The following is a 13829-nucleotide window of genomic DNA, read 5'->3' as shown; positions in this document are numbered from 1 at the left end:
TGACTGCTATAAAGGAAAAGGATCGGATCCTTTTTTTTTTTTCGCCTAAAATGACATACCCAAATGTAACTAACTGTCTGTAGCTCCGGACCTGAAGCAAGGATATGCATATTCTTGAAACACTTTGAAGTTTGTGGAAATGTGAAATTAAGTAGGAGAATATAGCACATTATATCTGGTAAAAGATAATACAAAGCAAAGGAAAAACGTGTATTTTTTTATTCATTTTTAATCATATTTGAAATTGAAGAGAAAGGCCACAATGTATTATTCCAGTTTAGGTTCAATTTAGACTTTGGCCAATAGATGGCAGTAATGTATGTGCAACGTTTTAGACTGATCCAATGAACCATTCCATTCTGTTCAACATATTGTATCAAGTCTGCCCAAATGTGCCTAATTGGTTTATTAATACACTGCTAATACAGTCATTAGTTGTGGTATATTGGCCATATAACACAACCCCCAGGGGTGCCTTATTGCTATGTAATTTGAACAGTAAAAAGTAAATGTCTGTCATACCGGTGGTATATGGTCTGATATATCAAGGCTTTCAGCCAAGCAGCATTCAGGGTTTGAACCAGGTTTATAATTGTAATTAAATCCCTTTTGTGCATGTGCATAAATATTGATAAATCAGACAGGAGATTTATTCAAGGTTTTTTCTTTATGTTTTACTATTTTCTACATCGTAGAATAATAGTGAAGACATCAAAACCTTGAATGAGTAGGTGTTCTAAAACGTTTGATGTTAGTGAATTAGGAACAGAATATGCTTGTCAACAACAGCTAGTTTTTTGGATATTTAAAAAAAAAACCTGTAGCCTAATCTGACTAGTTACCGTCAATCTAATGCGTTCTAACAATTGACCGGCAATTGCGATAGAGTTTAGATAACTTCAAATGTATTTAACTAAACATTCCCATTAATAATTGCATAATAACACAATGCTACAACAGTTATAGGCTATTTATTAAATTGGTTTGCCAGACCCATGTAGGCTACACAAGTGGCACATTGATTTGCAATGACTAAATGATATCATAATTTCAACATATTTATTGTATCAAATGGTAGTCTACAATGGTATACAAATTAATAGGCTACAACAGAGTCAAATGTATCATTCTCCACATAAAAGAACCACGCGAGGGAGTTCCCGAACTTCCATTTATAATTTCTACTCCGGGAGCCCCCGAGACCCAAGAACTGAGCACGCATAAAACACTTCGCTTGAAGGCAAAGTCTACATTAGAATATTGATGTAACGAGCTGTAGTGCGCCCAAAGTCGTTTTCCACTACTTTGCCTCCATTATTTCTTGATGTGCAGGAAAAAGTTTTGGAAATAGGTGTCCCCATAATTATTATCTAAATAGCCTACCTACAAATGGTAAAAACGTAGTCACGATGTGCACGCGTGCTACTCTTTCCTCAAGTTCAGTAATTGCGTCAATCACTGCCTGACGGTCAGCAGCAGGTCACAGTGAAATATATATTTTTTAAGAGAAATGCCATGGGGGCCGCGGTGCAATTTAGAAAATGCCCAAAAACACGCAACCCGCGACCAATAGATTTTCACCACTACGTTGTCAAAGTAGCCCTAAACTACAAACATGGCAACCCTGCACAGACAGAAGGGGTAACGCAGAACGTTCTCTCCACCAAATATGGTAGTGAGAGAAAGTCCAGTCGTGGATAGTGGGCGAGGATGGAACTATTTGAAACTGGGCCGCTAATTTTCTCATCGATGAAACATCTGATCTCAATAAATATGTCACGAACACAATGCACTACGTTTTATAGACTTGACGATTTGCCAAAGTTTTTTTTTAAATTACGTTGTTTAGAAGTGCCAGATCGAATTTAGTTTGTCAACACGCCCACTTCAGAGGAGGCGTTCCTTGACGGAAATAGCATCTTGCAAACTCGTGCTTGGCTTTGACCTTAACCCTAACCCTAACCCTTGCCTCTTCTGGCCACTGTGCTTAATTTGCTCCCACTATAAACGACACACATTAACTATGCAGGGTTAGTTATACTTATCTTTCTTATTACATTAGTATCCACGTGTGATGATAATAATAAGTACCTTTGTTTTGCAAAGTAATGTGTAGTAATTGCTGCATTGTCAAGCATCTACGCTACATGACCAAAAGTATGTGGAGACCTGCTCGTTGAGCATCTCATTCCAAAATGATGGGCATTAATATTGAGTTGTACCCCCTTTGCTGCTTTAACAGACTCCACTCTTCTGGGAAGGTTTTCCACTAGATGCTGGAACATTGCTGCAGGGACTTGCTTCCATTCAGTCACAAGAGCATTAGTGAGGTAGTACGCAGTTGGTGTTCTAATTCATGGGGTTGAAGTAAGGGCTCTGTGCAGGCCAGTCAAGTTCTTTCATACCGATCTCAACAAACCATTTCTGTATGGACCTCACTTTGTGCACGGGGAAATTGTCATGCTGAAACAGGAAAGGGCCAACCCAAAACTTTTGCCACAAAGTTGCAAGCACAGAATCGTCTAGAATGTCATTTTATGCTGCAGTGTTAAGATTTCCCTTCACTGGAACTAAGAGGCCTAGCCCAAACCATGAAAAACCATCCTAGACCATTGTTCCTCCACCACCAAACTTCACAGTTGGCACTATGCATTGGGTCAAGTAGCGTTCTCCTGGCATCCGCAAAAACAGATTAGTCTTTCGGACTGCAGTATGGTGAAGCCGTGATTCATCACTCCTGCTCCAGAGTCCAATGGCGGCGAGCTTTACACCACTCCAGCCAACACTTAGCATTGCGCATGGTGATCTTAGGCTTGTGTGCGGCTGTTCCGACATGGAAACACATTTCTTGAAGCTCCCGACTAACAGTTCTTGTGCTGATGTTGCTTCCAGAGGCACTTTGGAACTTGGTAGTGAGTGTTCCAACCAAGGAACGCGTATCGCGCTTCAGCACTCTGTGGTTTCATTCTGTGAGCTTGGTGGCCTACCACTTCATGGCTGTTGTTGCTCCTAGATGTTTCCACTTCACAATAACAGTACATACAGTTGACCGGGGCAGCTCTAGCAGGGCAGAAATTAGACAAACTGACTTGTTGGAAAGGTGGCATCCTGTGACGGTGCCACATTGAAAGTAACTTAGCTCTTCACTAAAGCAATTCTACTGCCAATATGTGTCTATGGAGATTGCATGGCTGTGTGCTCGATGTTATACACCTGTCAGCAACAGTTGTGGCTGAAGTAGCCAAATCCACTCATTCGAAGGTGTCCACATACTTTTGTATATATTGTGTGTGAGGATTTAGCATTTGTTTCACAAGGTTTACATTTGGTTTGTGTGTTGTAAGCAGGGTTGAGCGGGCAGGACTATGTTGTTCCCTAATCCCTGGTAGTTCTGCCTAGGTACTTATCAAAGAAACTCATGTTCATCATCAGTAACCAGGTCCATCCAGCCATTTCATGTGGATGAATTACCTGACGCATGAAAAAAGTCACATCCGACCGGTTGATGGAAACAGGATATGCCGGTACAATTTTATAAATGCCGAAAGACAATTTGTTCGTTCAACATGGTGGCATTTTTCCGTCTGTAAAATTAATTATGCGAGAAATTGCGGTGGAAACGCCTTTATGCGCAAATAATGATAAAATAACCATCACGCAATTATATGTTGTGTGTTCCTCACAGTACGACTCGTGAAACCATGCAGTTTATTAGGCTACAGATTAAATCAATTATGCATTTCACAGGTTGGTCAAAGTGCACGTGGATGAGTTTGACACTCCTTTCCAATACATGTAACGTTAGAGGGTCTTATTCTGATGACATGGTGATCGATGCTTTGCTGCCGTTTGACAAATACAAATATCGCTTTTATCCATAATAATCTCATGTAGGTATCCTACCTGCCTAGCTGCGAATTGATTTCTATATAACGTTAACCTTACAGTTTTTCTGAAAATGCGAAAAATCAAACTATTGATGATAAAAGTGTGTGCGTGATGACGTCGTGCACATACAAATAACGTTCGCTGTTAAAAACACCGAATGAAAAATACATTTTATGCAGATTTCAGAATATTCGCATGAAAATCTGATGCAAATTGGATGGAAATGTAGCTCATGTAGTGAGGTAGTACGCAGTTGGGTGTTCTAATTCATGGGGTTGAAGTAAGGGCTCTGTGCAGGCCAGTCAAGTTCTTTCATACCGATCTCAACAAACCATTTCTGTATGGACCTCACTTTGTGCACGGGGGAATTGTCATGCTGAAACAGGAAAGGTCGTTTATGCTGATATGAAAAGGTAACTCACTAGCGTGTACTACAGTGTTTGAAGTTATTCTTGAGCACTTATTGACCAAACCACTATTAAAGATGATTTTATTTACATGGATCTTTTTTTTTAATACAAAATGCAAAATGAACAGCTTTACCTGTCATTAAAAGCAAACAACTAAACCAATAATCAAAGTCCTTCATTGCTGAAATAAACTGAAAGCACGGCTTTTCAATTAAATAAGATGCCTCTCAATTCCTGATTAGGACAAGTGATACTTTCAGTAATTTCAATTCACCATGATTAATAATAACTACTATTGTATTTAAGATTACAATGTTATCTTTAGTTGCTCCGGAAGCTGTTGCCATTTCTAAAGAATGTCATTTCAGTTGTAAAATGTAAAATCAACTGCCCTTTTAAAAACTGCAAAAGTGCGGATAAGCATCACTAACAAAACTATTTCAACCAAGTGAGTTGAAGTGCAGAGATCTCTTAATGAACACATGGTCTGAGCAAAACATGGTGCAATGTTGCGGTTTCATTTCCAAGGTAAGACTCAAACATCTCTTGAAGTCGAGTAAAGTAGCATCTCTCAAAACACTCATTTGAATACAACCTTCTCTTTTCTAAGGGAAAGTGTATTTTTATTACATGTACAATAACGTACACAATTTAAGCAAGGTCACACAAGAGACCAGTAGTAATAATAAGAGGTATATCTGTGATTACAGTAGAACTTCACGTTTTAATTAAACCTCTTCTTGGCGCCGGAGCTCTTGGAGGCCCTCTCGGCTCCCTGCTTACTTTCTTTCAGCAAAACAGCAAACACACGACCAACAGCATCCCTACAAAACACAAGGAATGTGGGTCTCTCACACAGAACTGCACCTGTTGGGACACCCAACCACCTAGGCACACTTCATCATAGCAGCTACACCTCTGCAAGCCCTTGGAGGAGCTAACCCAAAGACAAACAAAAAAGGAAACAAATCTTAAGAGTGACAATGAGTGACATCCCTGATGTTGAGAACATGTACTTAAATATATATAATATATTTATCTCTATAGGGCTGATCAGTCCCCGTTAGAGTCTGTGTCATCATTAATATAGTCTTCCTCTATGGGCGTTTCACCGTTTTCTGTCCCCCACTCATCCTCGTCATACTCAATACTATCATTATCCTCCAGTAGTTCATTCTCATTCTCAGGCCCACCTGCGGCTGCTGCAGCCTCTGCCCCGCCGGGCTCTGCAAACTGGCCCAGGTCCCCGCCTGGCGCAACGTAGCCGTTGTTGTTGAAGGGCACCCTGTCCTGGGCCTCCTCCTCAATGTACACCTTCTGGTGGCACATGGGACACGTGTCCTGGATGTAGAGCCACTTACGGAGGCAGAGTGCGTGGAAGTAGTGTTGGCACGGCGTGATACGTGCCGACGTGGCAAACTCCTGGTAGCATATGGCGCAGACGTCCTCGATGACGCGCAGCTGGCCACCCTTCACCTCCGGCAGGGAGTTGATCTTCTTGACAGCCGTACGGCGGTTGATGAAGGTCTTCCAGCCGTTCTTGGCCTGCAGGTAGATGTTGAAGTAGGCATGGAGGCACATCATGCAGGCGCGGATCTTGCTGCCCGCCTCGAACATCATGGTGTAGGCGCCGTTTCCAAACATGATGACGCCAAAGACAAACTCGATGACGTTGCCCGTGGAGCGCACGCAGTAGACGTAGTCGTCCAGCTTCTCCCACAGCACGTTGTAGTAGCCATCCACCATAAACAGGGCGTAGACCGTCAGCGACACCACCACCTTGAGGCAGAGCTCCACGCAGAAGGCCGTGACAGCGAACAGCCAGGTGTTGAGGGCGTAGCGGTGCCACAGGGTGTAGCTGAGCACAACAGGCAGCACGAAGAGGCAGAGTGACACCAGCAGGACCGGGAAGTGGCGGCGGAAGGAGGAGACGTGCGAGGCACTCAGCGACATGAGCACGGGGTCCGTCATGCCATGGATGAAGTGGAGGATGGCAGTCAGCAGAAGGCACATGTTGCGGCTGAGCCGCACCAGCCGTTCCTCAGGGTCCAGACCACTCAGGCCCGTTTGCAGGGCCAGGATGAAGAAAAGAACGGGCGCCACGAAGCCCAGCCGCTTGTCCTCTTCCTCGGTGGAGCCGATGAATGCCAGGATGCTGAGGCCCAGGTAGTGGGCGATGGACGAGATGACGGCACTCATGCCCAACACGGTCAGTGTAGAGTCGCAGCCGCTGATGATAAGGTTGCTGAACAGGTCCCAGAAGACGTCCCACGTCAGGTAGCTGTGTTCGCCGCTCTCGTGCCGCACCACCTTGACTACGTAGACCAGGATGATGGCCTGCGCTGTCATGCGTGTGAGCCAGAAGACACGCAGCACGTCCGGGAAGCGGATCCTCTTCCAGGTGTCCTCCACCAGAAGCTGCAGCCCGTAGATGCGGTACATGTGGCGCACCAGCAGGTAGACGTAGCGGCAGGAGTAGTAGAACCACTTGAGCTTAAGGGCCAGGCACACAGCCGTGTTCAGAGCCAGAGCCAGGCCCGAGGCCACCGCTACCAGTTGCCGTACGTCCACGGGAAGCTCAATGATGAGCCCCCACAGCGGAATCATGACATCCAGGACCACAAGAGCAGCAAACACAGACTGAATGTTTAGCAGCACCACATAGCCCATGCCGAAAAGGAGTTGCACCACGGCCATGCCCAACCATAGGGTGGGCCCGTTTCGTGGTACGAGTCTAAAGCCCAGCGCTGCTTTGTAGTAGGCGCTGTAGAAGTCTATGTGAGATATGGCGTAGTAGTTGATAAGAACGGCCACCACTCCCAGGAGCACAGCGAAGAATAGCGTGTAGAACTTGAATAGGGCCTTCTGAGACAACACCAGGACCACACTGGAGACCACGATACCTGAAACAAATTCAAACCATAGTGTCAACATGACATCAAGTGAAACAGACGATCTACTGTACAAAAGGTCTTGATTTATGATAAGGTTTAGAACTACATTTAGCTGGAGAGGGATCAGTCATTTGGTAGTATCTTACTTTAGGCAAACTACCAACCCTACCGTTGAGCTTGATTACACTGAACTATACTGGGGTCGGAAAACTTACCTCAATGCAGGGATGGGATATGCCACTGTACTCCAAATTGTACCTTTATCCACACTGATGCATCGACAATATTGAAATACTGCTAGTTTTCCTGGAAAACAAACCTTTTTCGTCCTAATACGAGGTAGCCCTAGCAGCCATTATGAAATGGCACGTCACGTCGAACAATGGCGGACACTGCCATTTCAAATTTGGCTGCAGTGTTTACTGTTTGCTAATATGAGGATGAAAAGGGCAGTGTTCCAAGGAAAACTAACAGTATTTCAACATTCTCTATGTATCAGTGTGGATGAAGTGTAACTTGATATACAGTGGCATTTCCCTTCCCTGCATGGAGGTATGTTTTCAGACCCATATCTCACTTTGGCTCCACTGTGTCTTAATGTAACCATGATTGCATTCCGACCCCAGTGTAGTTCAGTGTAATCAAGCGCAAAGGTAGGGTCGGTATCTAAAACTGTCTGAAAACATGACATATGTCAATCGTTACACTTAGACCTGTTTGCAAGGAGAGAGTAGTATGGTAACTTGCAGGGTAGGTAGGCTGTTTGACAAGGGTCATGCAAACATAGTGTTGGACTTGAGGGCAGTAAGTATGGCCAAAAAGTAACTGATCAAACACACACCGAGGTCAGCAAACTACCTAGACGTGTTTGTTTGCCTGTGACAGTATTGACAGGCCAAAATGAAGGCCACAACATCAGTTATTTGTCCTGCATTGACAAAACAGGTTTACCCATACTTCATAACCTTACTTACTAGCTACTTGGCCAGAGGTAAATTATCCTACAACACCTGGCTGGTATTAATTTGTCTGATAGCCAATGTGTTGGTCATATGCCTGCCTAACGTTACTTGCCTGCCTAACACTGGCTAGCTAAATGTACTAGAAAGCCCAGGAGTAAGGGGTAGGGTTATTAGCTTCCTATCTGGCTAACAACTGCAAAGAACATGGTCTTCGTGTTGTTATCACTGGCTCCCGAGTGGCACAGACGCAGCGGTCAAAGGCACTGCATCTCAGTGCTAGAGCCGTTACAACAGAGCCTGGTTCGATTCCAGGCTGTATCACAACCGGCCGTGATTGGGAGTCCCATAATGTGGCGCACAGGAATTGGCCCAGCGTCTTCCAGGTTGAGGTTTGGCCGTCATTGTCAATAAGAATTTGTTCTTAGCTGATTTGCCTAGTTAAATAAAGGTCAAATAACAAAAATAAAACGGCTTTGGGAGGATTGGGCTGTGGTCCAGGCCCTTCGCGGTTGACAGGTGACACGAGTCAGCCACACTGACGTCTGCAATAGTAACTAGTTAGCTGTCAAGAGGGTGACAGCAGCTCGCATGTAGGGGTCCAAAACTACTAATAATCTTACCCATTACTCGGATTAAAATCTTGCCCGCTGTTCCGGCCCATCCTGACCCAGGATCATAGTAAGAGTTAAAAATGGCGTCGATAATAAAGATACAAGGGACTCGAAATGCCACATCCAGCACGGTCAAGGCTTGTTGGCCGATTCGGACATTAGCCGAGGCCATAGCTTAGGGCGTAAGTCCTGGAGGACTCGGTCACTCCGCTTAAAGAGTTAAAAACTCCAGCTTCTCGCTTCTTTTGGTGTCAACTTCCCACACGTTATTTAACGGGGTCCGTACAATCCGCCATATTCGCTGCCCTCCTGTTGCTATGCAAAGAACGCGGAAGTTGCTACTTTTTTTAAACCCTCGTGACGTTTTTGACGTCAAAAGGTGTAGTCTGTGACGTATCAACGTGCTTCATCAAAGATTTTTATAACTAACCCAAGATAGACCAGAGCCTGTCTTTTCCAAAGGGAGTGATTTTATCATAGTGGGTAGAGCAAGCAGGGAGATGATGGGCAGAGCCAAGCACCAGCTACTGAGATTCTATTGGCGCGTTGTAGCAATTATTTGCATATTTGCCTAATCTGTGAAGTGCGCATGTGTATTAACTCGCTCTTGCGCTCCTTCTAAACGCACATTTCAGAAACTTTGGCAAAGGGTGAAGTCTGCAAAACGCAGTCCACTATTTTTGTTACATATTTTAGTTTTTGGAAACAGAATACTGTATGTAGATCAAATGTTTTATTGATGAGAAAATCTGCAGAATGTTGGCCAAAATCCATCTCGCTCCATCTTTCCCGCTGCCGGCCACAGGGCTTCTTCCTCTCATCACCATATTTGGTAGTGAGTGGAAACGCCAACCGGATGCTTCACATTTAGACATCTGGTGAAATATCTGGCGCATTGTCCTATATGTGGCTTTATGGTGCTTTCTGCCGCGTTCACGTGCTAATCGGAAATAGGATACTTTATTACAATATTACATCAATACAAAAGGTACATGGGGAACACAAGGGGCAACAGGTAACCTAGTGGTTCGAGCGTTGGGCCAGTAACCTTTCGAATCCCTGAGCTGACAAAGTACAAATCTGTGGTTCGCCCCTGAACAAGGCAATTAATCTACTGTTCCCCAGTAGGCCATCATTGTATATAATAATTTGTTCTTAACTGACTTGCCTAGTTAAATAAAGGTTAAAATACTTATACTTAAGTGATAATGCCCTCGAATCCGGTGTTTGGAGGATATATTAGCATAGGTGTTGTTCAGGCTGGCTTCGAGGGCATTACCCCTTTTATACAACACATTAAAATAACGAATTAATTCATACTATTTCACACTTCCACAAGATAGTCCCGATACAAATCTAGGTTTGCTACCCAAGCCGGCTGGTCGTTCGATCTATTGGTTCGGTTGCCAGAGACCCGACCCAGTCATTCAGTCTTTTTGATCTGTATCTATGGACGTTACCCTGTTGTTCTTTCTAAATGTTCCATTGCCATAATGGCTGACAATGTTCTTATCCCTTGCTTTCCTCTGTTGAACACAAAATGTTAGTCTAAAATAAATGTGAGATAATGTCTAGATTATTTTTATTGTGGAGATCAAGTTTTTAACATCCCTCCCTGGGCTGATGAATCAGTGGATTGCATAGTCAGATGGAACAGAGCAAATAGGCATTTTAAGGCCATGCTAACTAAATTCTCCATGCAAAGTTAGTGATAAGGCATTTCTGAGGACTTCACTGATTGACACCAGCAAGTGCTAACATGAGCAGTTGGAGCCAGTTGGCAGATGGTGTAAACATAAACCACTCTTGAAGAGTAGCATGAAATGCTCTGCCTTAAGGGCAAAAGGCATTTTCAAATTAGGTCCGGGAAAATGTATTTTAGGAAAAGTAATCAGCTTCCAGTAAAGAACACTTTCATAGTGGTGTTGTAAATGATGTTTGCCATCTCCACAGGATCCTCATTCCTTGCAGCAGCCATGATTTCAAGCACTTGTCTGGAATAAAGGATAAAAAGCGATTCACATTACAAAAAGTCAGATATCATCCTGAACAACAACACAATGAGATCACAGGGCTAATCAATTCAGCTGGTAATGCTCAGATTAGCATGAATGAATGAACAAGTCCAAGTTGGGTCATCCCTGTAACATACTATATGCTAAGGAGACCCCCAGATTTTGTACAATCCCTTTCAACCTAGGAACCAACTGACATACATGATATGGCAAGGCTCGTTCCTGTCCTTCAAGCAGTGTCCTGCCTCCCATTTCTTCTTGGTGGGAAATGTGGTTTTGATGTGCTTGGCCCCCGCATGAGTGTTCTTCACCCCACACCATGGAGCATCTAGAAATGAGAGGAGAGCATTCACTCAAACTAGCATTCTCCCAATGTTCTGAATCAAAATTAGACAGATTAATATCAGCACTTTTTCTCAGCAGTCACAAACCTGTCTCAATCATCAGTCTTTCACTGGGAATGGACTTCATCGCTTCAATATTTGCTCCTGTTTTCAAAGAACTGAAATGGTAAGAGAACAAAAACAAAGATTTGGCATGAAATAGACAATATTTACACAGGTCACTATTCTCCATAATAACTTCTCAACGTCAAAATGATCTCACCAGCCGTTTATGCCAATATATAGATCCAGGTCAGTGAGGGCAGCAGCATCTTCTTTAGTTCCATCAAAAGAATGGACCTGGTAGAATTGAAAAGCATCCAATGACACTCTGATTTATAACTTTTCTACGGGTCAATGGGAAATAATTTATTCATTACATGAATGGTTCTACAAAATAGCATCTGATTGAGAAATTTCCTTACCACACCTCCGACACATCTGTCTCTGTTTCTCTTCATGATGTCTGCCAAGAAAACAAATTACAATATAAAACATTAGCCATTGTCATGGCATCAAGAGGCAGATGTTGTATATGTGTGAGACAACAAACATACCAAGGAAGTCCTTATGCGAGTTTCTGCAGTGAAGGAACATTGGCAGTTTGGTTTCCTCAGCCAAGTCAAACTGCTTCTCAAAATACCTGTCACAGGGAAAAAGTGGTTTGATGCACTTATAATCTTAACTTTGACATTTTTCCTTTCGTTAAGTGCAGTACATTATTTGTATTGGTGCAGTCTAGAAACATTATTCTAAAAGAAAAAAGGTAACTCACTTCATTTGAGTTTCTTTTGGACAGAATTCCAACCGGTCAAAATCTGTGATGTTGAGAGCAGAGGCATATAGTGGGCTAAAGAACTTGACCCATTTATTGTACATGTATGTTGAAACTGTAAACAACACTAAAACATACATGTATAACAGGGACTGTTAAGAGTTGGAGATGATGACAATATATGGCTGCCAACCTACCTAATCCACATTCTCCAATGGCCACCACCTTGCCCTTGTTTGATGTTGCCAACTCCCTCAGTGATGTGAAGTACTGATCTGGTCCACTCTGTTCAAACTCGCTGCAGCGTGTTGGATGACATCCAACCGTACTGTAAAATTCCTCTGTGCATAGAAACAAATTGGATGACCATAATGAAACTGTTATAACTCCGATAGCGCTGACAAAATCTATTAAACACGAGTGAATAATCATTTTAATCCTAGTCATTTTGATACATTATCATTACCTCTGGACTCTGCTAATTTGAGGGCCTCCTTGCTGTCTTCAAGATTTCCCCCCGTGATCATGAACTGTAAGCATTAAGGAACATGACCCAGGGTTCTCCAACCCGGTTCCTGGAGAGCTACGCTCCTGTAGGTTTTCACTCCAGCCCCAGTTGTAACTAACCTAAGTCGGTGTATCAACCAGCTAATTATTAGGATCAGGTGCCGTAGATTAGGGTTAGTGAAAACCAACAGGACAGTAGCTCTCCAGGAAAAGGGTTGGATAGCCCTGATATAGGCTATTCACATGATATCATATTTATGATATTGACATGAAATTAAACCGACACAAATCTTACCTTTTGGACTCCAACTTTGACAGCACGGTCAATTATCTGATCAAAGTCACCTGCAAATTATGTATTTTTTTAAATAAAAAAGTTGACCAATTTATGAGTATATCACTAGGCAACAATGAAGTACAGATATGTTAGAAATGCTTAATACATTCCCAATCAGCCTAGCAAATGTAACATATATTGCACATATCTGATCAGATGTTTCATTTGGCAGTGTTATGTAGCCCAAATGCATGTTCAACTCACACCTACCTTGGTGTTTTTGATTTCCTCTGTAAACTCCTCGAAACATAGGGTCTGTTAGGTTAATACCGATATCTGTGGAGCAGAATGGCATACATAATCATAACTCAGAAATCATATATATCCCCTGCTTTATAGGCATCCATGTCTATAGTAAGTACTAAGCAGCTTAGTACTTACATAATTCACACAAGACAACCTTACATCACGTTCAGCTTTACCACAAATAGGCAGCTCAACAGCAGTTTTGAACCGTGTATACAGTTAGGCTATTGTCAAGTGGCACAGTAACAATAGACCATCTCTGATTCTGTAGATGATTCCTGTACAAGCTTCCATGCACAGCTAATGTAATGTAATAATGTATTGTTACATCAAGGGGCATAGTTCAGAAAACTGGCTAGACTAGCTGTCGTTCCGCAGTTGTGGTGGGTTCTGTAAGCTAAAATAGCTATCAGTAGTACTGTACATTCAGCAACACCCACTTCTCTAATTTAGACAACGTATAGTTGCTTGTAGTATATGGCAGCACTGCTCAATCCGATCCCTGGTAACGTCTTACCTATAAATTGTAAGTGTGCCATCCTTGCCAGGCTGCTGAAAGAAACTCCACATGCAATTTTGAGCATTTCCCATTATTCTACAACCTCATACACAATTACCATGTCTAACCAAATAGATGCGCATATTTTATATTTACCTTTGTCTCAGGTGACGAAAAATGATAACAACAAAAGGAAATAGTATGTGTTGTGTATTATTACAGCCACTCTAGATCATTATCATATATTCTTTGCTATTATCAATATTGCTAAAATAGTAAAAATGTATATTACGCATCACGTA

At 42.8% G+C, this 13829-nt stretch overlaps 2 protein-coding genes across 3 annotated transcripts; both read right to left on the bottom strand.

Annotated features, from left to right (window-relative positions):
• Positions 1 to 4361: 4361 nt before the first annotated feature.
• rnf139 (ring finger protein 139) lies at positions 4362 to 9411 on the bottom strand. The gene is made up of 2 exons (XM_021572054.2): positions 8775 to 9411; positions 4362 to 7201 (listed from the first exon to the last, which is right to left on the bottom strand). The coding sequence occupies exons 1-2, from the start codon at positions 8935 to 8937 to the stop codon at positions 5352 to 5354; spliced, it is 2013 nt and encodes a 670-aa protein (XP_021427729.1). The 5' UTR covers positions 8938 to 9411; the 3' UTR covers positions 4362 to 5351.
• Positions 9412 to 10330: 919 nt separating this feature from the next.
• tatdn1 (TatD DNase domain containing 1) lies at positions 10331 to 13701 on the bottom strand. 2 transcript variants are annotated; one of them, XM_021572055.2, is made up of 12 exons: positions 13546 to 13701; positions 12993 to 13058; positions 12741 to 12790; positions 12405 to 12468; positions 12136 to 12279; positions 11939 to 11981; positions 11721 to 11806; positions 11589 to 11629; positions 11387 to 11463; positions 11212 to 11282; positions 10982 to 11108; positions 10331 to 10759 (listed from the first exon to the last, which is right to left on the bottom strand). In XM_021572055.2, exons 1-12 carry the CDS (start codon positions 13610 to 13612, stop codon positions 10657 to 10659), a joined length of 939 nt encoding a protein of 312 aa, XP_021427730.1. In that variant the 5' UTR covers positions 13613 to 13701; the 3' UTR covers positions 10331 to 10656. The 2 variants fall into 2 exon arrangements, with proteins under 2 accessions (XP_021427730.1, XP_021427731.1); XM_021572056.2 differs by having other exon boundaries at positions 13453 to 13552.
• Between the last annotated feature and the right edge of the window lie 128 nt (positions 13702 to 13829).

The sequence above is a fragment of the Oncorhynchus mykiss genome, chromosome 18, assembly GCF_013265735.2.
Source record: "Oncorhynchus mykiss isolate Arlee chromosome 18, USDA_OmykA_1.1, whole genome shotgun sequence".
In the NCBI taxonomy this organism is placed as follows: Eukaryota; Metazoa; Chordata; class Actinopteri; order Salmoniformes; family Salmonidae; genus Oncorhynchus; species Oncorhynchus mykiss.
Note: the sequence above shows the minus strand (reverse complement) of the source record. Positions and strands in the feature narration are given on the sequence as shown.